Genomic DNA, 26,795 nt, shown 5'->3' with positions numbered 1-26,795 from the left:
ACCTCACGTAAAGAAGGTACACCCAAACCTCCACGCTCTTCGTCTGACTGCCTTCAGACTTTCGAAAGACTCTCAAGAGCTAGGGGCTTTTCGAAGGAGGCAGCCAGAGCGATTGCCAGAGCAAGGAGAACATCCACTCTCAGAATCTATCAGTCTCAAGGGGAAGTCTTCCGTAGCTGGTACAAGACCAATGCAGTTTCCTCAACCAGTACCACTGTAACCCAGATTGCTGACTTCCTGTTACATCTAAGGAAAGTAAGATCCCTTTCAGCTCCTACGATCAAGGGTTACAGAAGTATGTTGGCAGCGGTTTTCCGCCACAGAGGCTTGGATCTTTCCGCCAACAAAGATCTACAGGACCTCCCTAGGTCTTTTGAGACCTCAAAGGAACGTCGGTTGTCCACTCCAGGCTGGAATCTAGACGGTCCTAAGGTTCCTTATGTCATCAAGATTTGAACCTCTCCAATCAGCCTCTTTTTAGGACCTCACATTAAAAACTCTTTTCCTCGTGTGCTTGACAACAGCTAAAAGAGTAAGTGAGATCCACGCCTTCAGCAGGATCATTGTTTTCACATCTGAAACGGCTACATGTTCCTTGCAGCTCGGTTTTTGCTAAACGAGCTTCCTTCACGTCCTTGGCCTAAGTCGTTCGAGATCCCAAGCCTGTCCAACTTGGTGGGGAATGAACTGGAGAGAGTACTTTGCCCAGTTAGAGCTCTTAGGTACTATCTAAAAAGGTCTTAACCTTTACGAGGACAATCAGAAGCCTTATGGTGTGCTATCAAGAAGCCTTCTTTTCCAAGGTCTAAGAACTCAGTTTCTTACTATTCAGGCTTCTGATTAGGGAAGCACATTCTCATCTGAAGGAAGAAGACCTTGCTTTGCTGAAGGTAAGGACACATGAAGTGAGAGCTGTGGCTACTTCAGTGGCCTTCAAACAGAACCGTTCTCTGCAGAGTGTTATGGATGCAACCTATTGGAGAAGCAAGTCAGTGTTCGCATCATTCTATCTCAAAGATGTCCAGTCTCTTTACGAGTACTGCTACACCCTGGGACCATTCGTAGCAACGAATGCAGTAGTAGGCGGGGGCTCAGCCACTACATTCCCATAATCCCATAACCTTTTAACCTTTCTCTTGAATACTTTTTATGGGTTGTACGGTCGGCTAAGAAGCCTTCCACATCCTTGTTGATTTGGCGGGTGGTCAATTCTTTCTTGAGAAGCGCCGAGGTTAAAGGTTGTGATGAGGTCCTTTAGTATGGGTTGCAGCCCTTGATACTTCAGCACCTTAGAGTTGTTCAGCCTCCTAAGAGGAACGCTGCGCTCAGTAAGGAAGACGAACTTATTTAAGGCAGAGTAATGGCTCAAGTCGACTTCCTTACCAGGTACTTATAATTTCATTGTTATTTTGAATAACTGATAATATGAAATACGGGATACTTAGCTTCTTGATATACATGTACACTGGTTTTCACCCACCTCCCTGGGTGTGAATCAGCTACATGATTATCGGGTAAGATTAATATTGAAAAATGTTATTTTCATTAGTAAAATAAATTTTTGAATATACTTACCCGATAATCATGATTTAATTGACCCACCCTTCCTCCCCATAGAACCAGTGGACCGAGGAAAAATTGAGGTGGTGTCAACAAGAAGTACTGCAGTACCTGGCCACAGGTGGCGCTTGTGAGTACACCCCCCCTCTTGTATAGCGATCGCTGGCGTATCCCTTCCGTAGAATTCTGTCGGGCAACGGAGTTGACAGCTACATGATTATCGGGTAAGTATATTCAAAAATTTATTTTACTAATGAAAATAACATTTTTACTTGAAAGTTTGAAATCAGATTTTTTTCTGTTGACATTAAAAACAAACATATTTTCTTTCAAAGCCATGTTTTTTGCCAAGATATCCTGCTTCTTTTTTGAATGACTCCACAAGGGATAAGTACATCATGAATTAATGTAGAGTAAGGAAGTGAAGTGGAGTGAAGAAAGCTGTGGATGATAGGAGGATAGATGTGAGAGAGGCAAGAGAGCGTGCTAGAAATAGGAATAGGTGAGCAATTGTGATGCAGTTCCGGTAGGCCCTGCTGCTTCCTTCGGTGCCTTGGATGACCGCGAAGGTAGCAGCAGTAGGGGATTCAGCGTTATGAAGCTTCATCTGTGGCGGATAATGTGGGAGGGTGGGCTGTGCCACCCTAGCAGTACCAGCCGAACTCGGTTGAGTCCCTTGCCAGGCTGGGAGGAACATAGAGAGGAGAGGTCCCCTTTTTTGTTTCATTTGTTTGATATCGGCTACCCCCCAAAATTAGTGGAAGTGCCTTAGTATATGTATGTATGTAATTATTATAGAAGAAGTACGGTAGGTACTGGATTTTTTTAATCAAATGGTAATAAATGAAAAGGTATTGTGGGTAAGGTTGATACCCTGTGTGCTGTTCTTTATCCCTGTTATAACTAGCCATATTTTAGTAATTACACTTTTTCAATATTAAACTTAGCCGGTGATCATATAAGCTGCAACTCTGTTGCTCGACAGAAAAACCTACGGTCAAAATACGCCAGCGATCGCTATGCAGGTGGGGGTGTACATCAACAGCGCCATCTGTCGAGCAGGTACTTAGTACTCCAAGTAAACAAGAACCAATTTTCTCTCTGTCGGGCTACCGGCAAGACCTACTAATACGCTGTTACTAACTGGATTTGTTTTCACAACTATTTGGTGAAGTACACTATTCTAGTTTTGAGCTTTCGCTATGCAGGGGTTTTATCTTCATCTCAAAACTTGAACTCGTTTTGGATAGATTTAATTATGGTGACAAAGAGAGTATGGACTCTCTTTCACTTTTAAATGGCCGACACTTCCCTTAGACGGAAGTGTGTTTAGGTTTTTAGTAATTTTGCTTAACACGGTATAGATCTATATATTTTATATCTCTCCGCCTTTATTAGGCCTCTTCGATTAACTTTCCATTTATTATAAACATATAAAAATAAATTTTTATGTTTTGTTTATATGCGACCTTTCCTGATAGTAGGCGGTCCTAACTTGGAACCGAAGTTAATCAACGTTGAGCCCGTTATATCGTATTTAGCCTTTAAAGATTTTAAAACTTTTTAAATTTAATGTTTTATGAAAGAATTTCTTTGATAGTCTTCGTACTGTTTTCAAAGATGAACTAACGTTTAGACTACGCAGTTGTTGACGTTCAGGACGTTCAACATGCGCTCTATCGTTACGATAGAGAGAGAGTGTATCACGGTTTCACTTTGCAGTAAGAGTAAATCGATTCTGACGTTTCGTTCATTCTTTCTTAGCTTAAATGTTTTAAATTCTAAATTAAAGGAACTTTTTATTTGGAAAACCTTTCAGTTTTTTCCTTTAGTCAAATAACATGTTTTTTTGACGATATATAATTGGGCTCTTCTCTTAGGTGCGAAATCAAGAGAGAAAGAGAGAGAGAGATAGAGACGGAGGGAGAGAGAGGAGAAAAAACGTTCCGTTCAAGCGGGTAACGTTGTTCTCGTGTTAGGCCTACTCTCCTCCCTAGTCGCTGTACGGGGAAGAAGGTAAAACGTTTCTAGGGTTTTATTCTTGTCCCCAGGCTATGTGCGGTGAGAGATTGTAAACGTAGTTTATTTGAACTAGTGTTTAGTCTCTTTCCCAGCCACTGAATTCTTTATCTTTATATATGTTTTCTGTTTTTTGCTAGTATTAATGAGCTGCATAATACGACTGTTTTCGCAATTACTACCTTTTAATGAAGGGTAGAATTGCGTGTTTCAGGTAGAAATCAGTAAAAGTTTCGATTTCAGTGAAATAAGTGCAAAACAGAAAACGAAGTGATAAAGTGATATGCGCAAAGTGTTAGTGTTGCGTCCGAGGGTTCGTCTGTTCGTGCCTGTCGTTCACCTAGTCCGGGACCTCTTGCAAGCTCCCAAGCCCAGGGGAGAAGTAATGTCGAACGACTTATGGGTTCGTCAGGCCTTGATCAACGAACAGACGTTTCCCTCCGTGGTTTCGGGCGTATCTACCCAAGATCGCCCCACCCACACAAAGACGAGAGAGCCCATTTATTTCTCGTCTGCGGAAGAGGTTTCTCGTAAGAAACCTTGGACCAAGGTCTCGCAGCTTATTAAGCGCAAGTCGGTCCCTTCCGCGCAAGTCCAACGGCCCAGTTGTAGCCACTGGGTCAGTTCGGACTCGCTGCAGTCTTCCGACGACTGCTCACCTCCTAAGAGAGACAAAGCGGTACCGCATCAGGCAGTCACACCGTCTGTTGCCGCACCTGCTCCTGTAGACCCTAAGTGGTCTTTGCTGCAGACCATGCAGTCTCAGTTAACGTCATTAATGCGGGACTTTCGTGTTGAGAAGGTTGACACTGCACCAACCTCTAGCCTACAACCAACACGGTTGTGCGTCCTGTGGACGCTGAGGCGACCTTCTGCCGCACTCCAGCTGAGAGAGTCCCGCCACCCATGCGTTCCAGTGTACCCTGCCAGCCGCATGTTGACGTTCAGTAACGCACGGAACCTTCCGTTGACGTTCGCGAGGTACAACAACAGTCTAAGTTGTTTTGTTTTGACGCGGTGCGTCAACCTCCGCATTCTAGAGTTGTTTTGACTGCTCAGTATAGACAGTCAAAGCAGTCTCGAGTGAACACTGTATGTCCTCACGCACCTGTTGTGGTTGACAGTTCAGTTGTTGACAGTTCACAGACTGTCAAGCAGTTACATGACGTTGCCTTCTGGTCTGCTACTAATGCACCAGTGAGAGACTCACTCAGATAACCTAGCTTTTATCGGACAAGGTTCCTGTAGATGAGAAAGTGCTGTTCTCCCTCCTACTGATATTCCCTTGAGGACTCTGTCATTTGGAGAGGAGCCTTAAGCTGCTTAGCCTCCTATGGACTTTAATTAAATCATGATGATTTTTTAAGGATCTTCGTCCGGATCTTGTAACTGCTGCTCCTCGTTCGCCTAAACGTCAGAACTTACACTAGGCCTAGCTACTTCGAAGCCGTTGTTTTTAAGCTAGTGCTCTCTCGCTCTCCTAGAGAGCGTTACGTTGGCTAGGCGACTGGTTTTTGCACCAGGAGGAGTTTTAGGGATACAGCCTTTGATTTCCCTTCTTTTAAACTGGCTTTTAGAGCGAGAGTCTGATAGGACACGAGAGAAGTTCTCGGCTTAGGAGTTCATGCCTCTGCCCAGATAGACTTCTCAATTCTGGTAGACTCGCCCTGGCGCCTAGCCAGGAGACGCTCCAAGTTGTTTACGGGTCAACTTCTCAACTTTTGTCGAGCCTTTGAAGTTTTGCTGTACTATTATGTCACACATAACAAGGCTTTCAGGGATGGTAAATGGTTCCGCCTCAGTCGCTAACCCCGTCTGTTGCCACACCTGCTCCCGTAGACCCTAAATGGGCTTTGCTGCAAGACATGCAGTCCAAGCTTGCGTCCTTGATAGAGGACTTAAATGCGGAGAAGAACCTTCTGGCCAACAACCTTCCAACCGGTTGGTTGTGCGCCCTGTTGACGCTGAGGTAACCTACTCGCGTCTGCCAGTTGAGGTGGTTCCTCCTTCTGGCCAACAACCTTCCAACCGGTCGGTTGTGCGCCCTGTTGACGCTGAGGTAACCTACTCGCGTCTGCCAGTTGAGGTGGTTCCTCCACCGATGCGACCCAGTGTGGGTTGCCAGTCGCACGTTGACGTTAAGCGACGCTCGGAGGTGGTTGTTGACGTTCAGGACGTTCAACAACCAGCAGAGGTGACTTGTTGTGACGCAGTGCGTCAACCTCAGCAACCCGGTAGGGTGTTGACTGCACAACCCAGACAGTCTAGACAGTTTCGGGTTGACGCTGTACTTCCTCGCGCACCCATGGTTGTTGACAGTTCACAGACTGTGCAGCAGTGACATGATATTGCGTCCGGCTCCGTCACGCATCCACCAGTGCGACCGGATTCAGCGAGTCAGACGTTGCCCACTCCGTTGCCGTTTCCCCATCAGTTTCGGATGAGGAACCCTCTGATGAGGACGTTGCTGAACAAGACGATCAGCCCCCAGCCCTGCTATCCATCCAGAAGATGCTGAAGAAGGAACGCTGCCCAGTCAGGCTGTGGATGAGTCTGGTAGGGACACTGTCATCCGTGGATCAATTTGTGTCACTAGGAAGACTACTCCTCCGTCCTCTTCTATACCATCTAGCTTTTCACTGGAAAAAGGACAAGGCGCTAGAAGCGGTCTCGATCCCGGTTTCCGGAAAGATAAAGTCTTGTCTGACTTGGTGAAAGGACTATATCAACCTTAGAGAGGGTCTTCCCCTGACTGTTCAGACTCCCAACCACGTTCTCTTCTCGGACGCATCGGACGTAGGCTGGGGTGCGACATTAGACGGTAGGGAATGCTCGGGATTATGGAACTCGAGTCAAAGGACAATGCATTTCAACTGCAAGGAGCTACTGGCAGTACGTCTGACCTGGAAAAGCTTCAGGTCTCTCCTTCAAGGCAAAGTGGTGGAGGTGAACTCGGACAACACCACGGCTTTGGCGTACATCTCCAAGCAAGGAGGGACCTACTCTCTGACATTGTACGAGATCGCAAGGGACCTCCTCACTTGGTCAAAAGGTCTAGACATATCACTAGTAACGAGGTTCATCCAAGGCAACTTGAATGTCATGGCAGATTGTCTCATTCGGAAGGGACAAATAATTCCAACAGAATGGACCCTCCACAAGGATGTATGCAAGAGACTTTGGGCCACCTGGGGCCAGCCAACCATAGATCTCTTCGCAACCTCGATGACCAAGAGGCTCCCAATATTTTGCTCACCAATCCCGGACCCAGCAGCAGTTCATATAGATGCCTTTCTACTAGATTGGTCACATCTAGATCTATATGCATTCCCTCCGTTCAAGATTGTCAACAAGGTACTGCAGAAGTTCGCCTCTCACGAAGGGACAAGGTTGACGCTAGTTGCTTCCCTCTGGCCCGCGAGAGAATGGCTCACCGAGGTACTTCGATGGCTAGTAGACGTTCCCAGAACACTTCCCCTAAGGGTGGACCTTCTACGTCAGCCACGCGTAAAGAAGGTACACCAAGGCCTCCACGCTCTTCGTCTGACTGCCTTCAGACTATCGAAAGACTCTCGAGAGCTAGAGGCTTTTCGAAGGAGGCAACCAGAGCGATTGCTAGAGCAAGGAGAACATCCACCCTTAGAGTCTACCAATCGAAGTGGGAAATCTTCCGAAACTGGTGCAAGTCAGTATCCGTATCCTCGACCAGTACCTCTGTAACTCAAATAGCTGACTTTCTCTTATATCTGAAGAAAGAACGATCTCTTTCAGCTCCCACTATCAAGGGTTACAGAAGCATGTTGGCATCAGTCTTCCGTCACAGAGGCTTAGATCTTTCCAACAATAAAGATCTACAGGACCTCCTTAAGTCTTTTGAGACCACGAAGGAGCGTCGTTTGGTTACACCTGGTTGGAATTTAGACGTGGTACTAAGATTCCTTATGTCAGACAGGTTCGAACCGCTACAATCAGCCTCCCTGAAAGATCTCACCTTTAAGACTCTTTTCCTGATATGCTTAGCCACAGCTAAAAGAGTCAGTGAGATTCATGCCTTCAGCAAGAACATCGGATTCTCATCCGAAACGGCTACATGTTCTACAACTTGGTTTTCTAGCCAAACACGAGCTGCCTTCTCGGCCTTGACCAATATCGTTCGATATTCCAAACTTATCGTATGGTTGGAAATGAACTAGAAAGAGTCTTATGTCCTGTAAGAGCTCTTAAGTTCTATTTAAAAACCTTTACGAGGCCCGTCTGAAGCTTTATGGTGTTCAGTTAAGAATCCATCTTTGCCTATGTCAAAGAATGCTTTATCCTATTTTATCAGACTGTTAATACGAGAAGCTCATTCCCATCTGAATGAGGAAGACCAAGCTTTGCTGAAGGTAAGGACACACGAAGTTAGAGCTGTCGCAACTTCCGTGGCCTTTAAACAAAATAGATCTCTGCAAAGTATAATCTACGCAACCTATTGGAAAAGCAAATCAGTGTTCGCGTCTTTTTATCTTAAGAATGTCCAGTCTCTTTACGAGAACTGCTACACTCTGGGACCATTCGTAGCAACGAGTGCAGTAGTGGGTGAGGGCTCAACCACTACAATTCCCTAATTCCATAACCTTTTTAATCTTTCTCTTGAAATGTTTTATTATTGTTTTTGGGTTGTCCGGAAGGCTAAGAAGCCTTTCGCATCCTACTTGATTTGGCGGGTGGTCAAAGTCATTTCTTGAGAAGCGCCTAGATTAGAGGTTTTGATGAGGTCCTGTTGTATGGGTTGCAACCCTTGATACTTCAGATCCTAGGGGTCGCTCAGCATCCTAAGAGGATCGCGAGGCTCCGTAAGGAAGACGTACTTAAAAAGGCAGAGTAATTGTTCAAGTCGACTTCCTTACCAGGTACTTATTTATTTTATGTTTGTTATTTTGAATAACTGCTAAAATGAAATACAAAATACTTAGCTCATAATAATGTAAACATGTAATGCTGGTCTCTACCCAGCCCCCTGGGTGTGAATCAGCTTATATGATCACCGGCTAAGTTTAATATTGAAAAATGTTATTTTTATTAATAAAATAAATTTTTGAATATACTTACCCGGTGATCATATATTAAAGGACCCTCCCTTCCTCCCCAATAGAGACCCAGTGGACCGAGGAGAAAATTGGTTCTTGTTTACTTGGAGTACTAAGTACCTGCTCGACAGATGGCGCTGTTGATGTACACCCCCACCTGCATAGCGATCGCTGGCGTATTTTGACCGTAGGTTTTTCTGTCGAGCAACAAAGTTGCAGCTTATATGATCACCGGGTAAGTATATTCAAAAATTTATTTTATTAATAAAAATAACATTTTTCTGCTCAGCTAGCTGACAGTCAACATTGTTTTACGGGGAAAAATGTATGGTATTGAAGATATAATCATAGATTCCTATTTAGTTTTATCTTAATTTTCAAATCTGTGGATTAATGAATCCGCTCATGTGCTAGTAGTATACCATAGTTTTTTTATTGTTGTTGATGAACTATTGTTAATTATTCATTATTTATTTTCTCTATTGCCAATTTATTTCTTGCATAAAATCTTACAGAAATGCAGACTTCCGTGAAGTTACCCTAGAGGTTGCTGGAGAAGTGGTCCTGAGGTTTGCACTTGCCTACGGATTTCGCAACATCCAAAACTTGGTTCAGAAGTTGAAGAGGGGCAAAAGTCCTTACCATTATGTGGAGGTTATGGCGTGTCCATCAGGTGATTATTATTTGCTTTTAGATTTTGAAATTTTTTTTTTAATGTCACACATATCTGATTTATTTCTACCTCTGCTGATCCTGGCAATGTTGTGACAGTTTGTGTATTGCCTGGATCAGCAAAGCTGTACTAGTCAGGTGACAACCCATACTAAGTTGGTTTATTATGAGCAATCAGTCTAAAGTCTCCCACCATCACCAATCTGCACTGGCCAATGTGATGATGAAAAGTGGCCAAATCCCAGACATAGATGAAGACATGTCTGAGGCCTTTATCCTGCTGTGGGCTAGAAACAGCTGCATTTGTTGTTGTGTTGTGTGAAATTTCTCAAGCCAAAAATTCCATGCTACATCTCTGACTTCCACCTACCTAAGAGTGAGTCATCCACATAAGTAACAGAAGGGTTGTTAGTAAGGGAACAAATGACAAATTTGGAGATAATTTGTATTTTTCCCAGACTAATACAAACTTGGAGTTATTTATATAAATTAGCCCGCCATCACCTGTCCCCCAGAAGTCCGGCCTGCAATAAAAAGTGATGTCACTCACCGCTGTAAGAGTATATATAGAGGCGGTTGGGTACCCCCCAGCCACCCCCTGCGTACTTGCTAATCAATTAGGCAGGGTTGCCACCTCGCAATTAAAGTCTAATGGCTACTTCCAGCTGCCGCTGAAAGAATATCCACAAATAACTCCAGGTTTGTATTAGTTATGGAAAATTACAAATTATCTCCGAATGTCATATTTCTTTTTTTGATATTTCAAATGTTGTTAGAAAAAAAATTTCGAGTCCTATATTTCAAATTTCAAGTATTTTCGGGGTTAAAGTGCTATGTGGTCTCCTAGGGCTTTCTTGTCAAAGGCTGGAATGGAATCCAATACTGTACGTCATAATTACTAAAGAAATATTGTTTCACTCAGTGTGTATAAGGAAGACCTGCTAGTTCAGGCTCATTAGAACTTGCCACAGCACCTCAGTAACTGAAAATCACCTACTAGGATTGACGTCATGTATGGCGTCCCAGAGAGCAACCATCCAGTTATCCCTGCATCCCTATGCTACAACAAACCCTCAACCTCCATTCATAATCTGTCTTCTGGGGTAAAAACAATTGTAGCAAAATAGTGTCTTCAAGAACACCTCAATAACCGTATGAAGTTGAATACCCAAATTAAGGTTTTTCTTTTCATGGCTTAAGTAATGTATATAAAACAGGCGGTAAGTTAAAGCATGGGCAGTTGAGTAGTATGTGCCTGTTTTTGGTTGGTCACTGGTCACTGGCTCAGTCAGTGTTGGTAGTTTTCATGCATGTTTTCCCCTTTCAAGTAGGGTCTTTGTAACCAAATTTAGTTTTCAGGCTCAATATTAATTGAATCCACACCAGGTATTACTTAATCGTAGCCTATCATTATAGGTGAAGGTTAATATGGAGGCAGGATAAGTCTAGGTATTTATTTGTAACACAGCTGTTTTATAACCTAGATAACCATGTTAATTGGTTGTTGTTATAGCCCACTAAATAGACTGTTTGTTCCAACACGAATACTTACTTCGAACTACTTTCTTAGGAGTTACCTGTAATCTCCTCTCTACCGACCAGAGTTTTGTGTAGTATACCCTATACCCGTTTTCTATGGAGGGCTAACCCGGGAGTGAGAGAACGTGCCCCGAGGGTAGCCTTTGAGCTAGGTCGAGGTCCGCTTGGGTCTCGGGAGCCAGTAAGTTCTCTGGTCGCGACGTGATACCATACCCTCACGTCGCTCTCGTCTCTCTCAACCCTTTGTGTCCGCCTCGTGTGTCCCGCGTGGTTACCGCGTGGTAGCTTTGTGCTTATCCCTTGTGTTCTTGTGTGTTCACTACCCTTCCTTGTGCTTCCCAAGTGTATCCCTTTGATTCCCTTCGTTCCTGTGTCTTGTGGTTGTGTGCTATGGAGCAAATTCGCCGTTGTCCTGGGCCTAGAGCCGGAAAGTCGTGTGGAGCGTTCCTCTCCAAGCCCGAAGTGGACCCTCACTCCCTTTGCTCTTCCTGTAGGGGCAGGATGTGCTCACCATCGGATACGTGCTTTGAGTGTGTTGGTTGGAGTGAGATTCAGTGGGTGCGATACGGCACGAAGAAAAAGAAGTCGTCGAAACGTTCGCCCAGAAAATCTAGCGTCTCTTCGCCGCTACCGTCACTCAGTGGACGTTCCGACGGGGCTTCTGGCTCGCCTTCCCCTACCCAGAGTAGGGGACGAGGTAAGTCCGTTGCGGGGAAAGAGCCGAGGGTTCTTCCCCAGGAGTCTAGTGTGTGTGAAGTGGTGGTTGCGGGGACTTCTCAGGCTAGTGGGGAGCCTGTTAGTGCTGTGTCGGGGGGTTCTGGAGACTCTGCCCTTGTGCTTGGGGGGCACGTTTCCTCCGACGACCCCTTATGGTGTAGTAATGTTGTACCTGTTTCTTCGCCCCCTTCGTGGGCCTGTGTTTCAGGTTCTTCGGCAGGTGGCGACACCCAGGGTAAGTTAGACTCCACAGTAAGTGATTCCTTCGGGTGGAAGCTCCCTTAAACGCCAAGTAGGTCCCCTATGCGGATGGAAGAGGGCCTGGATGCCTGGTTCCCTAGTGTAGGGCGTCAACCCTCTTTTCCAGCTCCTCTGATGACGGTCCCAGAAACCTTCCTGCAACCCTCTACCTCGGGTACGCAGCGAGTCGCGAAGCCCTCCGTAGCCCCTGCTTCTGCCCGTCGTGCGGGTGGTACAGTTTCGTCGGGCTCTTCGGATGGTGGGGCTTCATTCTCTTCAGAAGAAGAAACCAGGAGGAGACATCGGCGCCGGAGGGAGCGGTCCAGGAGAAGGCGTTCCCGCTCAAGATCCCGTTCGAGGTTCGTCAGGAGACGGTCCCGCTTTCCACGGAGTAAACACAGGAGGAGTAGGTCCCCCGATGGTGATTGGGTCTTCGTTTCCCGTAAGTCTGAGTTACAGTGTTCCCCGGACCGGCAATCCAGGGATTTCTCGCCACGGAGGCCATCCTCCAGGCGTAGATATGACCCTCGCAGGGAGAAATGCGAGAAGGCCTCTTCAGGCAGGCATAAGGCCGCGAAGCTTCTGGTTCACCCCGCCCAGCGGGGGGAACCGTGCTTCCATACGGGCAGCCTGGCCGAATCAGCCCAGCTGGTTCGGCCCTCGGACTTTAAGGAACGGTTCCCTCCGTCGGGTCAGCCCACGGGATCCGCGTCCTCGTCCCCCAGAGAGAATGCATGAACGGTAGTCCTCGCCGGCACGGCGATGCCAGTTCTGACCCCCGAACCTGGTGCGGAGGTTTCCGCCGGGGAAGACCAGTACCTCTGCAGGGGAGTGGCTGTTGTGCCAGAACCAAAGCGCCCGGTGGGAGTGCTCGGTGACCCGGCTCCTCGGGATCAGGCCGAAGGTTCTGCTGACGGTAGGGAAGGTTCCCCGACCGAGGACTCGGCCTATCGGAAAGTTATAGGCCTGATCCGAAGGCATCATAGAATTGAAGAGCCGGTTACAACCGATGAGGACTACTGGAGGTCCAGCCTTACCCGCTTGATGCAGGCACCCGTCCAACAGAAAACCTCCCTGGCCCTACCGGTGGCCCGAGATCTCGTCCTGGGACGGGCTCACGTCGATAGAGTTGTGGCAGGCAATGCCGAAGCTCCCAAAACGCAGAGCTCTTCGAAGTTGCTCCAAGGGCTCAAGACACAGAGCAGGGTTTATGTGCCAGGTGGACAACGACCGGGAGCCTGCAAGGTGGAGCCTGCCCTCGACGTTCTGGGACAGGGTGCCTCGGAGGACAGAGCCTCTTCAGCCCCGATTTGTTTTTCACAGTCGGAGGCTGCGATGATGGAGGAGATGTCGAAAGACCTAGTTCACGTCTTCTCTTGGTTGGACTGGTGGGCTTCCACACTGGTAGGTGTGCAAGCCACATATGACCTGACGGACCCAGAACAGCAAAGCCTCCTGAGGGAGCTTATCATCTCCGGGGGCAAGACCCTGAAGTTCCTCACGTACCAGTCCCTCGCCCTGTCAGCGAATTGGGTTCTTCGCAAAAGGGACACCATTCTGGCGAAGCTTTCCCGGAAGGTCCCAGACAGAGAGGCGAGGGCCATGAGGAGCCTTCCTGGAAAAGGTGGCTAAGAGAAAAGAAGTGAACGCTCCAAGGTCTCCACCGGTAAGGAGGCCCCCCTAAAAGAGGTCAGCCTCAGACGGTCCCTCTACTTCTCAGGCCCCGCCTAACCTGACGGGGAGAGAAGCCCCTTCTTCCTCGTGGGCCTCAGCCCCCCCGTAGAGGAGCTCCAGCAGCGTCGGCCTCGTTTAGGACAGGTTATTCTGCCTCCAGGAGAGGCCGTTCAGGCTGCTCCTCCAGGAGGAGGTAGAGTGGGAGGCCCCCTACTCCTGCCCAAGCATCAGGTTGGGGGATGCCTCAGACTACATTGGCAAGCATGGAAGGCTCTCGGAGCAGAGCCCTGGACAGTGTCCGTACTGAAGGAGGGTTACAGGTTACCGTTCTTGACAGAACCCCCCCCCCCCCCTTTAATTCCGGCCAGCCTGTCAGAGTGGTTGGCACCCAAGGACCCGTTGAAGAGGGCTGCCCTTCAAGAAGAGGTGTCCACGATGTTGGAAAAGGGCGCCATGGAGGAGATCCTGCACCCAGGGCCAGGTTTCTACAGCCGCCTGTTCCTGGTAGAAAAGGCGACCGGGGGGGGGGGGGGGGGTGAGACCGTTGATAGACCTGTCAGCTCTCAACAAGTTTGTGCGAAAGACAGATTTCAAAATGGACACTCCGAATTCAGTCTTGCTGTCCTTGAGGGAGAAAGACTACATGATGACCATAGACCTCAAGGACGCATACTTCCAAATCCCGGTCCACCCCTCAAGTCGGAAGTTTCTCCGGGTGAAATGGGGTACCCAGATCCTGCAATTCAAGACCCTCTGCTTCGGCTTGTCGGCAGCTCCCCAGGTATTCACGAGAGTCTTCACGACAGTCTCGGTGTGGGCTCACGAGCGAGGCATTCGCCTCATCCGGTACCTGGACGACTGGTTGCTTCTTTCCTCCTCGGAGGACGTTTTGAAGGAGCAGGGTATAAAACTTCTCCAGTTTTGCACGGGTCTGGGTATCATGATCAACCCAGAAAAATCGAACCTATCTCCCTCCACCAGAATGACCTATTTGGGGATGACACTGGATTCCCTTCTAATGAAAGCTTTCCCGTCGGAGGAGAGGATAAGCAATCTGATGAAGATCCTTCTTCCTTTCCTGTCGGGGCAACCCAGGAGGGCGAAGGACTGGCAAAGGCTAATAGGTCATCTGGTGTCGTTGGAGAAACTAGTTCCCCAGGGGAGACTCAGACTCAGAGCCGTCCAATGGAACCTGAAGAGCTTCTGGAACCAGCTGGACTCCCCCCAGAAATTAATCCCAGTCCTACCAAACACAATATCCTCCCTGGAATGGTGGCATTGCCGGTCGAACTCGCTCAAGGGGATGCCCTTCGCGACCGACCCTCCCGAGTTGCTTCTATTCACAGACACCTCCACCCAGGGATGGGGAGCCCATCTCAACAGGACGGCGAGAGGAACCTGGATGGACGGGGAGAAAGGCCTACACATCAATGTCCTAGAGTTGAAGGCAGTCCAGAAAGCTTGCCTGCACTTCATCGATCTACTAAGGGGAAACACTGTGGCGTTGATGTGCGACAACGCCACAGTGGTAGCGTACATAAAGAAGCAGGAAGGCTTGAAATCAAGGGAGTTGTGCGATCTCGCCCTAGAGATCCTAGATTGGGCAGAAGCGAACCAGGTAGTGTTATTGGCAAGGTTCATCCCCGGGAAAAAGAACGTTCTAGCCGACGGTCTCAGCAGGATGGGTCAGATAGTAGGAACAGAATGGTCCCTCCTCCCAGAAATACCCAGGCTCATCATTCAACGTTGGGGTTCCCCGGTGATGGACCTCTTTACAACCAAGCTGAACGCGCAACTTCCCGTGTATTGTTCTCCTGTCCCAGACCCAAAGGCAGCCTTGGAGGATGCCTTTCAGCACAAGTGGGACAACCTAGACGTGTACGCTTTTCCCCCCTTCACGTTGATCAGGCAAGTACTCAACACAGTAAGGGCTGCCCGGAACTTAAGGATGACTTTGGTAGCGCCCTGGTGGCCGGAGAGAGAGTGGTTCGCAGACCTAAAAGACCTGACGAGCCATCCTCCGTGGCCACTCCCCGACAGGTCAGATCTTCTACAACAGTCGCACTTTCTCAGGTTCCACGACAACCCACAGTCTCTATGCCTTCACTCCTGGAGACTATCGAGCGACTCCTGAAGAAGGAAGGATATTCGGCAGGAACAGCTAAGAGGATGTCGCGATACCTGAGAAGGTCGTCGGCAGCGGTCTACCAAGCGAAGTGGGCCTCTTTCACGAAGTGGTGCGCTTCGAAGCGCATAAAACCCCTCAAAGCCTCGGTCCCAGACATCGCAGACTTTCTAGTATATCTCAGGGACGAGATAGGGATGTCAATCCCAGCTATAAAAGGAGTACGAGCAGCCTTGGGTCAAGTCTTCCTTCTGAAGGGCATCGACCTGGGTTCCTCTAGACACATCTCTATGCTGGTCAGGAGTTTTGAACAGTCCTGCCCCCTGCAAACTGTTAGGGTGCCTCAGTGGGACTTAGCTAGGGTCCTGAAGATGTTAAGTAGCCCCCCCTTCGAACCAATGAAGGATATTGTAGACAGGGATCTCACTCTCTTGACAGTCTTTTTGTTGGCCTTGGCCTCTGCGAAAAGGGTAGGTGAGATCCATGGGCTTTCTTATGACGTCTCTCATTCGAAGGGGTGGAAAGAGATCTCTTTCAAGTTCGTCCCTTCGTTCGTGGCGAAAACCCAGAACCCAGCAGTCTGGGATCCTAAATTCGAGGGGTTCTCTCTGCCAGCTATTCCTAGGACTGGGAATCCTGAGGATTTGAGGTTATGCCCTGTCCGTGCCATTAGAAAATACCTTGAGAGGACTGCACATCTCCGGCCAGTCATCAAGAGCCTTTTCGTCTCCACAGGTGTTACAAAGAAGCGGGTATCGAAGAATACCATTTCCTTTTGGTTGAGACAAGTTATTGCCAGGGCCTACAAGGAGGAGGGACTGGCCTTGCCAGGCACTCCCAAGCCCCATGACATCAGAGGTCTGAGCACTTCCTTAGCCTTTGAGAAGAACATGGCAGTGGGCCAGATCCTTCGAGCGGGCACCTGGTCGAACCAGTCAACCTTTACTGCCCATTACCTCAAGGACTACTCAAGAAGGTCCTTAGACGGGTTCTCCATTGGGACAGTCATCTCCGCGCTCCAAGTGATTTAACGGTAAAGCCCCAGGCTCAATCGTGGATAGCAAAACCAGGAGACACAGGTTCGTTCCTTTTCACCCTAATCCCCGTTTCCTATCCCTATCGGAGATAACCACACTTATGTAACCATTGAAGAACACGTCTCTGCAACTGCATTACTGGACTCAGCATCAGAAGAATTTTTCAAAGGGTGAGTACATAGACACTAACGTGAGCTCTTTGTGTAGTTACCCTACCGTCCGTTTTCCCAGTTTGTTTTTGTTTTAAAACCTAGTTCATATCTAGGCTTCTTGGCGTCCGCTTGCTGGGTCTGAAGGTCAGGAAGTCACTCCCACCTCCTAAAGTGTAAGTCTCCTAAGAAAGTAGTTCGAGGTAAGTATTCGTGTTGGAACAAATCAAAAATTTTAAGTAATTTTTATTTTTCCTAACATACTTACCGAGAACTACTTTCGGGTAATGGCCCTCCCTACCTTCCCCGAGTGCCTTTCTGCCCTTGCATGGACTTTTTGCAACATCCGAGGAACTTACTGACTCACGAAACCCAAGCAGACCTCGACCTAGCTCAAAGGCTACCCTCGGGGCACGTTCTCTCACTCCCGGGTTAGCCCTCCATAGAAAAAGGGTATAGGGTATACTACACAAAACTCTGGTCGGTAGAGAGGAGATTACAGGTAACTCCTAAGAAAGTAGTTCTCGGTAAGTATGTTAGGAAAAATAAAAATTACTTAAAATTTTTTATATTCTTACATAAATGTATTGGAATACTAAAATTTTAGGGAAGAGATGTTCCCGCCCTCCTCTAATTGGCTATATGACCATAAATGAGAGGGTTGGCTGGTTAGCCAGCCCTTCTTACCTGTAGTTCTTCCATATTCATCTGATGGGGTTTGGAGGGTGATAAGAGATTTATTATAGAATTATATGTTGTTAACTGAATCTCTTCTTATTTTAAGACAGGGCCTTTGACTTGGTGAACCATGAGGTTATTTGAAATTGGGTCTAGGATATACTGTCACCTTTCTAACTGGAGTGAATATCTTTGATAAGTCGGTAGTTTTGGTGTGACCATATCTCTTAGTTTGGTGGTCATTACATGGAAGGGATGGGAGATTTCCATCCCCTCTCCAAAGTGAATTTCATTATGATGTTTTCATTTAAAATAACCTATTACAGATGAGTGACCTAACCCGAAAAGGGATCGTGAGTGTTGCCAGATGCATTGAGATTGTTGAGCTGATTGGAGCAAAGCTTGTGACTCTGAAAAATGTTCCAATTGTTTGGAGTGGATCAATTCGGATCGTGAGGTTGAAGACTTATGAGCCAAGGTTGTTTTCTTCATTTCTATGGGGGTGAAAAGATTTTCTAAGACCCCTGGACCAGCTGAATATTTACCCAGCAAGGATCTCCAAGATCTCATTAACAGTGTTGTCCCAATTTCAGCTTATAGCATCCTGCTTTTCCAACTCGGCTTGTAGCCTAGCTAATAATGATGACAATTATGGGTTTCAAAATTGGGGTCCATGTGGAACAGGTCCAGTTCCGTATTGTTGATTTTGGATCTGAGGATAACCTAGACTGCAAAAGAGGAAGGTTTACTGCTGTGATCCTCAGAGTAGCCTTTTGGTTGTTTGAAGGAGAATCTTCCAGGACATCACGACCACCACTTTGTTGCGTAGGTTGGATCTAAGTCAGGGTTTCACTAAGAAGTTTACTGGTCTACCCGGATTCAGCATGCTAGCATCCCCTGTGTACGTGTCACTGACAGCTAGAATAGTAGAGGCATCGATCTGTTCCCTTTATGGTCAGCCCACACAAGGTGTAGCTCATCAGGTACTGTTGACCTGCTTTCCACTTCAATATGGGGATTCAGCTGTGGCTGGGCCTTTGGGTTACCAATTTCCTAGAGAGGCTCCAATGGGGGTCTTTTCCTTCCGGTTCTAGGTTTTATTGGGAGGGTGCAGCAGAGGGGTCTTCTACCATGGACTTAAGAGGAGGAGAATTTTATAGATAACTTTTGGGGATCCTATGTTAGATGAGCATTTTGGCCTGAGTCAAAAGTTTTTCGGCATAAACGGATTTGCCATTCGATGACATCAGATTTGAAAACCTGGAAGCATTTCCAGACTTGAGGTGGAGATTCAAAGATCTATGTCTCACAGCATGTCCCCAGCTAACCTTGAAGGAGGTTGTTCTGATGCCATTTAAGAATGCTCCCAATAATGTAGCATTAATATTAGGTGCTGTGGGTTTTCTTCTCGACCACAGTTTTGCTCAATGCTTCTGTAGTAGGAATAACAGTGCCTGGCCAGAAAACTCTATTCTTGGGCAAAATGGCCAAATTAGCTTCTAAGTCAAGGAGGGAGATGCTGCTTAAAGGTGATTTTACCTTGCCGAAAGAGTGTAGCCCATTTTGGCCAGGGCACCAGCCACCCACTGAGATACTACCGCTAGAGAGTTATGGGGTCTTTCAACGGGGCGGAGAGTACTACATTGGATCCTTCTCTCTGGTTACGGTTCATTTTCCCTTTGCTTACAGACACACAGCGTATAGTCTGGTCTATTCTTTACACATTCTCCTCTGTCTTCATACACCTGACAACACTGAGATCACCAAACAATTCTTCTTCACCCAAGGGGTTACTGCACTGTAATTGTTCAGTGACCTCTTTCCTCTTGTTAAGTGTAGAAGAGACTCTTTAGCTATGATCAGCAGCTCTTCTAGGAGAGGAACACTCCAAAATCAAACCATTGTTCTCTTGTCTTGGGTAGTGCCATAGCCTCTTTACCATGGTCTTCCACTATCTTGGGTTAGAGTTCTTTTGCTTGAGGGTACACTCAGGCACGCTTTTCTGTCTTGTTTCTCTTCCTCAGGTTTTGTTAAAATTTTTATAGTTTATTTAGGAGATATTTATTTTAATGTTACTGTTCTTAAAAATTTTGATTTTCCTGGTTTCCTTTCCTCACTGGACTATTTTCCCTGTTGGAGCCCCTAGACTTACAGCATCCTGCTTTTCCAACTAGGGTTGTAGCTTAGCAAGTAATAATAATAATAATAATAATATACCATAAAGAGTTTGAAGGCTTGAGAGAACTAAAAGGGTTTCATGAAGTCATCATACTTGAGAAGTGGGATGCTGGGGTTAGGACCAATCAGTTGGAGGGGGGGGACTATTTCAATTTAGTCCCAGAGCACCTTCGGACTGCAGAATTTAATGCCCTACAGACTTTGTGTATCTTGGTGTTTGCCTTGGCTTCCTTGGAAGCTGGGCCTATAGACAGATTGACACTTCAGCGATAGTCTAGTTATTATGCAAACATGTCTACGAAGCCTTACAGAACTTTATTAGTTCAAAGTTCAAGGTAAAGCTGCCTTTGATTTGGAGGAAGTGGCGGTAGAGGAATTTTTGTACAATGATCCTTTGTACAAATTGGTCTTCCCCTAGCCCTTGTGGACAGAGCTAAAGCCAATGCAGAGACAATGGTCCATCCTTAAAAAGAAGAAAGCTTCCTTTCATAATTCTGCAGCTTGTAAAATCCAGTGGCAATTTTAAGAACATCCCAGGAAGAGACCAGTTCTTGTTTCCCATCCCAAGCCTTGATCTAAACCAAAGTTTCATCAAGAGGAACGAGGACAGCAAAGCTACCCCTTCCAAGGTGAGGCCCTGTTTCAGTGCCAGTCTAACTTTGGCTTTAGAGCAAGAAGAGGCCATTGGAAATCATGCAAGGTTTAACATAGGAGGCAGAAAACCAATTAGAAGCAGAGGATCTTGTCAATGAGGAGCTTCAGGTTGGTGGGTGATGCCATCTTTTTCAGGAACGTTGGATCTTTGATAGTGGATAACAAAATACTCTCCATGCTGCAAGTTTCATCAGGCCAGGACCCTGGAACTCCAATCCTTCATAAAGAAGATGTTGAGGAAAGGTGCAGGTTTCTAAAATTCCAGGGTCAACAATTTAGTGTTCCAAAAAGACTTCCCACAGAGAAGATTGATTCTTGGCCACTCCCAGGTGCGATCCATACAAAATGACGATTGTCCGCCATGTCTGCCAATTTCTACAGCGAAGAGTTTGGACCTGTACTATACAGCTAAAAGATACTTAGTAGGATTTCAAAGAAATGTCATTTGGCCTCAGGTGTGTTTACAGTGCTAATAAAGGTAGTGATATAACTCCTGCAGTTGCAGGGAGTTCATTTCATAGCTTATTTAGATCACACATACATATACCCAGGCACTTCACCCAATTTTGGGGGGGTAGCCGACATCAAACAAATGTAAAAAAGGGGACCGTTCCTCTCTACGATCCTCCCAGCCTGACAAGGGACTCAACTGAGTTCAGCTGGTACTGCTGGGGTGCCACAGCCCACCCTCCCCCATTATCCACCACAGATGAAGCTTCATAATGCTGAATCCCCTACTGCTGCTACCTCCACTGTCATCCAAGGCGATCGAAGGAAGCAGCAGGGCCTACGGGAACTGCGTCACAATTGCTCGCCATTCATTCCTATTTCTAGCATGCTCTCTTGGCGCGCTCACATCTATCCTCCTATCACCCAGAGCTTTCATCACTCCATCCATCCATCCAAACCTTTGCCTTCCTCTTGTACTTCTCCCATCAACTCTTGCATTCATCACCTTCTATTGTGGACAGCCATTTTCGATTCTCTCAACATGGCCAAACTACCTCAACACATTCATATCCAGTCTAGCTGCTAACTCATTTTTTACACCTGTTCTAACCCTCACTACCTAGTTCCTAACCCTATCTACTCGAGATACACCAGCTATACTCATCAGACACTTCATCTCAAACACATTCAATTTCTGTCTCTCCGTCACTTTCATTCCCCACAACTCCGATCCATACATCACAGTTGGTACAATCACTTTCTTATACAGAACTCTCTTTACATTCATGCTCAACCCTCTATTCTTTACCACTCCCTTCACAGCCCCCAACACTTTGCATCCTTCATTCACTCCCTGACGTACATCTGCTTCCACTCCACCATTTGCTGCAACAACAGACCCAAAGTACTTAAACTGATCTACCTCCTCAAGTAACTCTCCATTCAACATGACATTCAACCTCGCACCACCTTCCCTTCTTGTACATCTCATAACCTTACTCTTACCCACATTAACTCAAGTTCCTTCTCTCACATACCCTTCCAAATTCTGTCACTAATCGACCAAGCTTCTCTTCTGTGTCTGCAACCAGTACAGTATCATCTGCAAACAACAACTGATTTACCTCCCATTCATGATCATTTTCGCCTACCAGTTTCAATCCAAGCACTCAAGCATTCACCTCTCTGATTTGGTGGAGCCAAAAGATTTGTCTCAAATACACAAATCAGGCTTTGCCAGTTCTTTAAAGCCTAGATTTCCTGATCAGCTTTGCATAGGCAAGGCTAATTCCAAGAAGGATACTTCTGTTTCATTGGTTAGGTCTCCAATGGAATATGGCAAATGCCACACAAAGCCTTACAAAAGTATCTCGGCACAGAATTCTAAGCAGTGTCGGTTCCTTTGTTTTGAGCTACTTCTCTTCCAGGCAGCAACTGGAGATTATAGACCTTCAGTTTGCATGGATAGATTTGGTGTGAGGGAACAGGGCTGAAAGGCCTCAATTTGGTGTGGAGTAGGGGAGATTTTATGATAGGAAAGCAGTATGAGGAACTCTCCTTTTCAGGTGCAAAGGTAATAGAGTTTTTGGTACACCAGGCTGCATACCAGTGGAGCAACTTGGTACTGAAACAAAGGGACGCAGTAGTGACAAAGTGGAAAAAGATAAGTTATACTTCCATTTTCAGGAGAGTCGCCACCTTCAGACAACCTCCTACAATGCCTACTAAATGTAAGACCTTGCCCCCACAGGCAGCCACCTATAAGAGAGAGGAAAACAAACCACAATTTTAACCTTAAGATATCAACTAACCAGAACCAGCTTTCACCTGAGGCATCACGGGAGACTAGGGCGAGGTAGGTAAGGATCTCGTTATGGTTGGCAATTCCCCCACATCATCACATGTGGGGGGGATGCGTGTCGAGTTGATGGACAATGTGGTAATACCACAGAGCAGAGCCTTGGACAGCGAAGGTTCTGCTCGTTGTATGCCGCTTCCCATTTATCAGCTCTCTCCCTCCTCTCACTCCAGTGCCAATGAGCCACTCATTATATTCTAGAGGATCCATCAAAAACCTACTCCTTTGGGAGGAGGTCAAGCAGATGTTAGACGAAAAAGCAGTTGAGTAGGTTAACAACTCGTCTCCAGGATTTTAATGCAACCTGTTCTTGGTTCAGAAGCTGTCAGGAAGTTAGAGACCAGTCATCGACCTGTCTCTTCTAAACAACTTTGCTCTGCAAAGTTAAAGATGGAGACCCCCAGCAGTGTCCTTTAAGTAATAAGACGGAACAACATCTTACTGTCCATTTACCCTACCTGAAGGAGGCATACTTTCAAAATCCAGTGTACTGGAACTCAAGGAAATACCTTCAGTTTGTCCTGGGAACAAGGAGGTTTGTTTCGAGTTCTCTCCTTTGTACTTTCCAGAGCCCCTCAAGTGTTCATGAGTGTGTTGTGAATAATGCTAAGCTGTTGATGGTGGAGTTAGTCCCAGATTCTACTTCACATGGCCCTTCTCAAGTTTTTTCGAGTTCCGGATAAATCTAGAGAAAACTTTGTCTACTTGGAGATGAGTATTGACATGGTTCAAGGAAGATTGTTCCCATCACAGGATAAGTTACTAAGGTTACAACATTCTTCCTTACACAGGAATCCATCACAGCAAAGAACTGACAGAGACTGCTTGGGCATCTGCCTTCCCGGGAACATCAGGTCTCACACGGGAGGTTACACCTTTGTTCCATGCAGTGGTCTCTGAAGTTCAGTCAGAAACAGAGGTCCAACTCTCTAGATGTACTAGTCAAGGGGACATAGGAAGTCAGAGAGGATCTATCCTGGTGGCTGCAAGAGAGGAACCTGATGGAGGGATCCCCACCATAGGTTCTTCCCCAAAACTTCTTTCCCAGGTAAGGTCAGAGAGGGGAGGGAGCACACATTCTGACTCGCTCCACGTCAGGTCTGTGGACAGAGGACATAGACTAGAGGTTCCACATAAACATCTTGGAACTGAAAGCAGCATACCTAGCTCTGATTCATTTTCAGGAGATAGTAAAAGGTCACTCAGTAGTGTTGATGAGTGACAATACTACAGTAGTGGCTTATATTAACAAGCAGGGGAGTTCAGTTTCTCAACCCTTTGCCAGTTGGTGGTGGGCATGCCCTCATGGGCAGAGAACAACAGAGTAACATTGTTGTGGCAATCAAGTTTCAGGCTCAGAATGGTCTCAGAATCCTGTAGTGGAGAGGGATCTCATGGCTTTGTGGGGTTCCCCAACAAAAGACATGTTTGGCACTTACCTCAACAACAAACAAACAGTGTATAGCTCAACCATAACTGGACCAAGCAGTGGCATTGAAGAATGCATTTCAACACCCATGGGATGGCCTTGACATCTATGCCTTCCCACAGTTTTGTCTCATAAGGAAGGAACACTTCTCCACTCGAAGCCTCTGCTCCACTAGCTTTGGATTGTCTTATATACTGCGAGGTGACAAACTCCTCAGTTTCAGCAGTTAAAGGCTATAACTCAGCCTTGTGGGAATTATCAGCTTCTGACTGAGTTTTGAACAATCTAGTTCCCGTCTGGAGATCAAAAGCCCAGCCTGGAATATGACGAGAGTCCTTCGTTCACTCTGGAAGGCTCCTTACAAATCCTTGACGAAAGCTTCAGACAAGGATCTCACTATTGAGATGGTGTTTCTGTAAACCTTAGCTTTGACCAAAATAGTGGGAGAGCTGTTTGGTCTATTGTACTTAGGGTCCCATTCCTGGGGTGGAGACAGACCTCTTTCTCATTGATTCCCAAATTTGTGGCCCCCCCCCCCAAAAAAAAAAGAAAAAACACACACACACCTTTAAAGTACCATCGCTGAAGGAGATGACCAATAATCCTGACAATTTGTTTCTGTGTGCTGTAAGTTGGCCCCACTTAGGCAGGAAAAAAAGAAAATCTCCAGAAATACCATCTTCAGGCTTTGTGAAGTTATCAGTAGAGCCTATAGGGAACAAGGGTCCTATCCATCAGCCTCAGTCCCTCTTAGAGCTCATGAAGTCAATAGAGAATGGTACCACTTTAGCCTTCAGAAATAACTATTCAGTTGCCCAAGTGTTGAAGGCAGGTGTTTGAAAGAAATGGACCACCTTCACAGCACCCTTTCTTCAGGATTCCACTCAAAGGTCCCTAGATACATTCTCCACAGGACCTGTGGTAGCTGGCCAACATGTGGTGTAACAAGCCTCGCTCCTTTCAGGACATAGAAATTGCGTGTCAGAGATAGTGTTTACATCATAATTCTAAAGTTTACGAGGGGGAATGATTGCTCTTCTTCACTCTCCTTCCCTTTCTTAGAACCAACTGGTGAAATGTTATGGAGTTGCCACAGACAATGATGCAAGTAAGCACACTTAACGGGCGATTATTTTATTATAGTAAAATCGTAGAATGCCCATACTCCTTTCAAAGGGGACTGTGTCAGTTAAGACAAACCCAATATTTTATTAGTCCTTAACAGGAACATTGTTCATGTATGAAAAACTCCTTGGCTATGATCATGTCATTCAACTATGGGTCTCGGGATGTAAGGATTCTTTTCTCTGCTCTCCTTACTAGTCTGAGCATCACGATCCCGGGTTGCTAGACAGTCATTCGGGTAATCCGGATTTCCTTCCTCCTAAGGATGACTCCCTATTAAAAGGACAAAGGTTTGTAATCACACAGGAATGAATCACAAATTTAAAGATTTTTATTTTTCCTAGTTATATATTTATATACAAATTTATATCTGTATTAAAGTTATTGAAGTAATATTTTGGATTTTATTAGTATTACTACTTTTATACATTAAAATATTACTTATATTTCCAGGTTGTTTGAATGGAGGAGCTCAGGTTCGACCAGAGAGTACCTCGTCAACAAAGGAATTGATATCCCAACTTGAAACCACATATTCTTTGCTCCCTACTACTAGTATTGACAGTGATTCAAGAATAAACATGTGTTATTCAGAGTGGTTGGGAGGAGCTGACTCAGAAAAAGCAGTCAAGCTATTGCATACCAAATATAAAGCTGTGGAGATGTCTACAAATGCCCTAGGTATTAAGTGGTAGCTGTATTTCTTACTGGATTAGTTTTTTTTTATTTGAATATCATTTATATATGTATGTCTGTAAATAGCGTTGAATTAAAAAAATATTTTATATAGTACACAAGTCCTTAATGCTACATGGCGATTATATAACTATTTGATAGTTGTGGAGAGCCACAGCCACTTATATCAATTTCCTAAGGTTTGTAATATTTTAGTGTGTGGTGTAGATTAGTCCAGTGACTGCCCATGGTTGTCACCTGTTTAGGTACCAACCGAACCCAGTCTCTTTCATCATAAACCCATTACTTTACTAAAGCTTCATTGAGCTTCTATGCAACCCTCCAGAACTCTATGGGAGATGAATCTATCTAGTTTCTCATGGGCTACTATGGATCCAAGTTCCTCCAACCTTCTAGTGACAGTTATTCTTTGTGTGATTCGTGTCTATCACAGAGCATTTTATCTTACGCCTGAAAGATTTGACTTCAGGGAAATGACCAATCCTTTAGTATTTGAGATACTAAAGGACTGAAAGTACACTGGAGAGGAAATCACATCTTCACCAGTAGGCAATTGATGTAACAATGTGACAAAGAAAGTCTAGGGGAAAGGAGGAGACATCCGACTGAAAGATGACACAACCGAAACAGTTATTGCTACAAAGAACCCACTCCTGCAAATTCAACAGTACCAGATTTTCTATCTTTGAGGATGCAGGAGTACGCATTGTTAATGATCAGCAAGGTTACTTGTGGGTGAAAGGCTATTAGTGAACAAGTTAAAGCAAAACAAACTACTCCAATCCAGATGAATTCCATGTTAAGGCAATACAAAAAGTGTTAGAAATGTCTTAGACCTTCCTTGGTTGCCTGTAAAGAAAAGCCAACTTAATGGACTTTCATCCAAATGTAAAAGTTGTTCACTTGCCACCTAACACTACTTCCCT

At 46.0% G+C, this 26,795-nt stretch overlaps 1 protein-coding gene across 1 annotated transcript in view; it reads left to right on the top strand.

The window, feature by feature from the left end:
• LOC137658876 (cytosolic iron-sulfur assembly component 3-like) overlaps positions 1–25,970 on the top strand; it is a 97,825-nt gene extending 71,855 nt beyond the window's left edge. The window contains exons 9-10 of the mRNA XM_068394001.1: positions 9,164–9,321; positions 25,627–25,970. Coding sequence (XP_068250102.1) covers positions 9,164–9,321; positions 25,627–25,868 — 400 coding nt within the window. The 3' untranslated portion in view covers positions 25,869–25,970. The remainder of the gene's footprint in view (positions 1–9,163; positions 9,322–25,626) is intronic.
• The last annotated feature ends 825 nt before the right edge of the window (positions 25,971–26,795 follow it).

The sequence above is a fragment of the Palaemon carinicauda genome, chromosome 19, assembly GCF_036898095.1.
Source record: "Palaemon carinicauda isolate YSFRI2023 chromosome 19, ASM3689809v2, whole genome shotgun sequence".
Lineage (NCBI taxonomy): Eukaryota > Metazoa > Arthropoda > Malacostraca > Decapoda > Palaemonidae > Palaemon > Palaemon carinicauda.
Note: the sequence above shows the minus strand (reverse complement) of the source record. Positions and strands in the feature narration are given on the sequence as shown.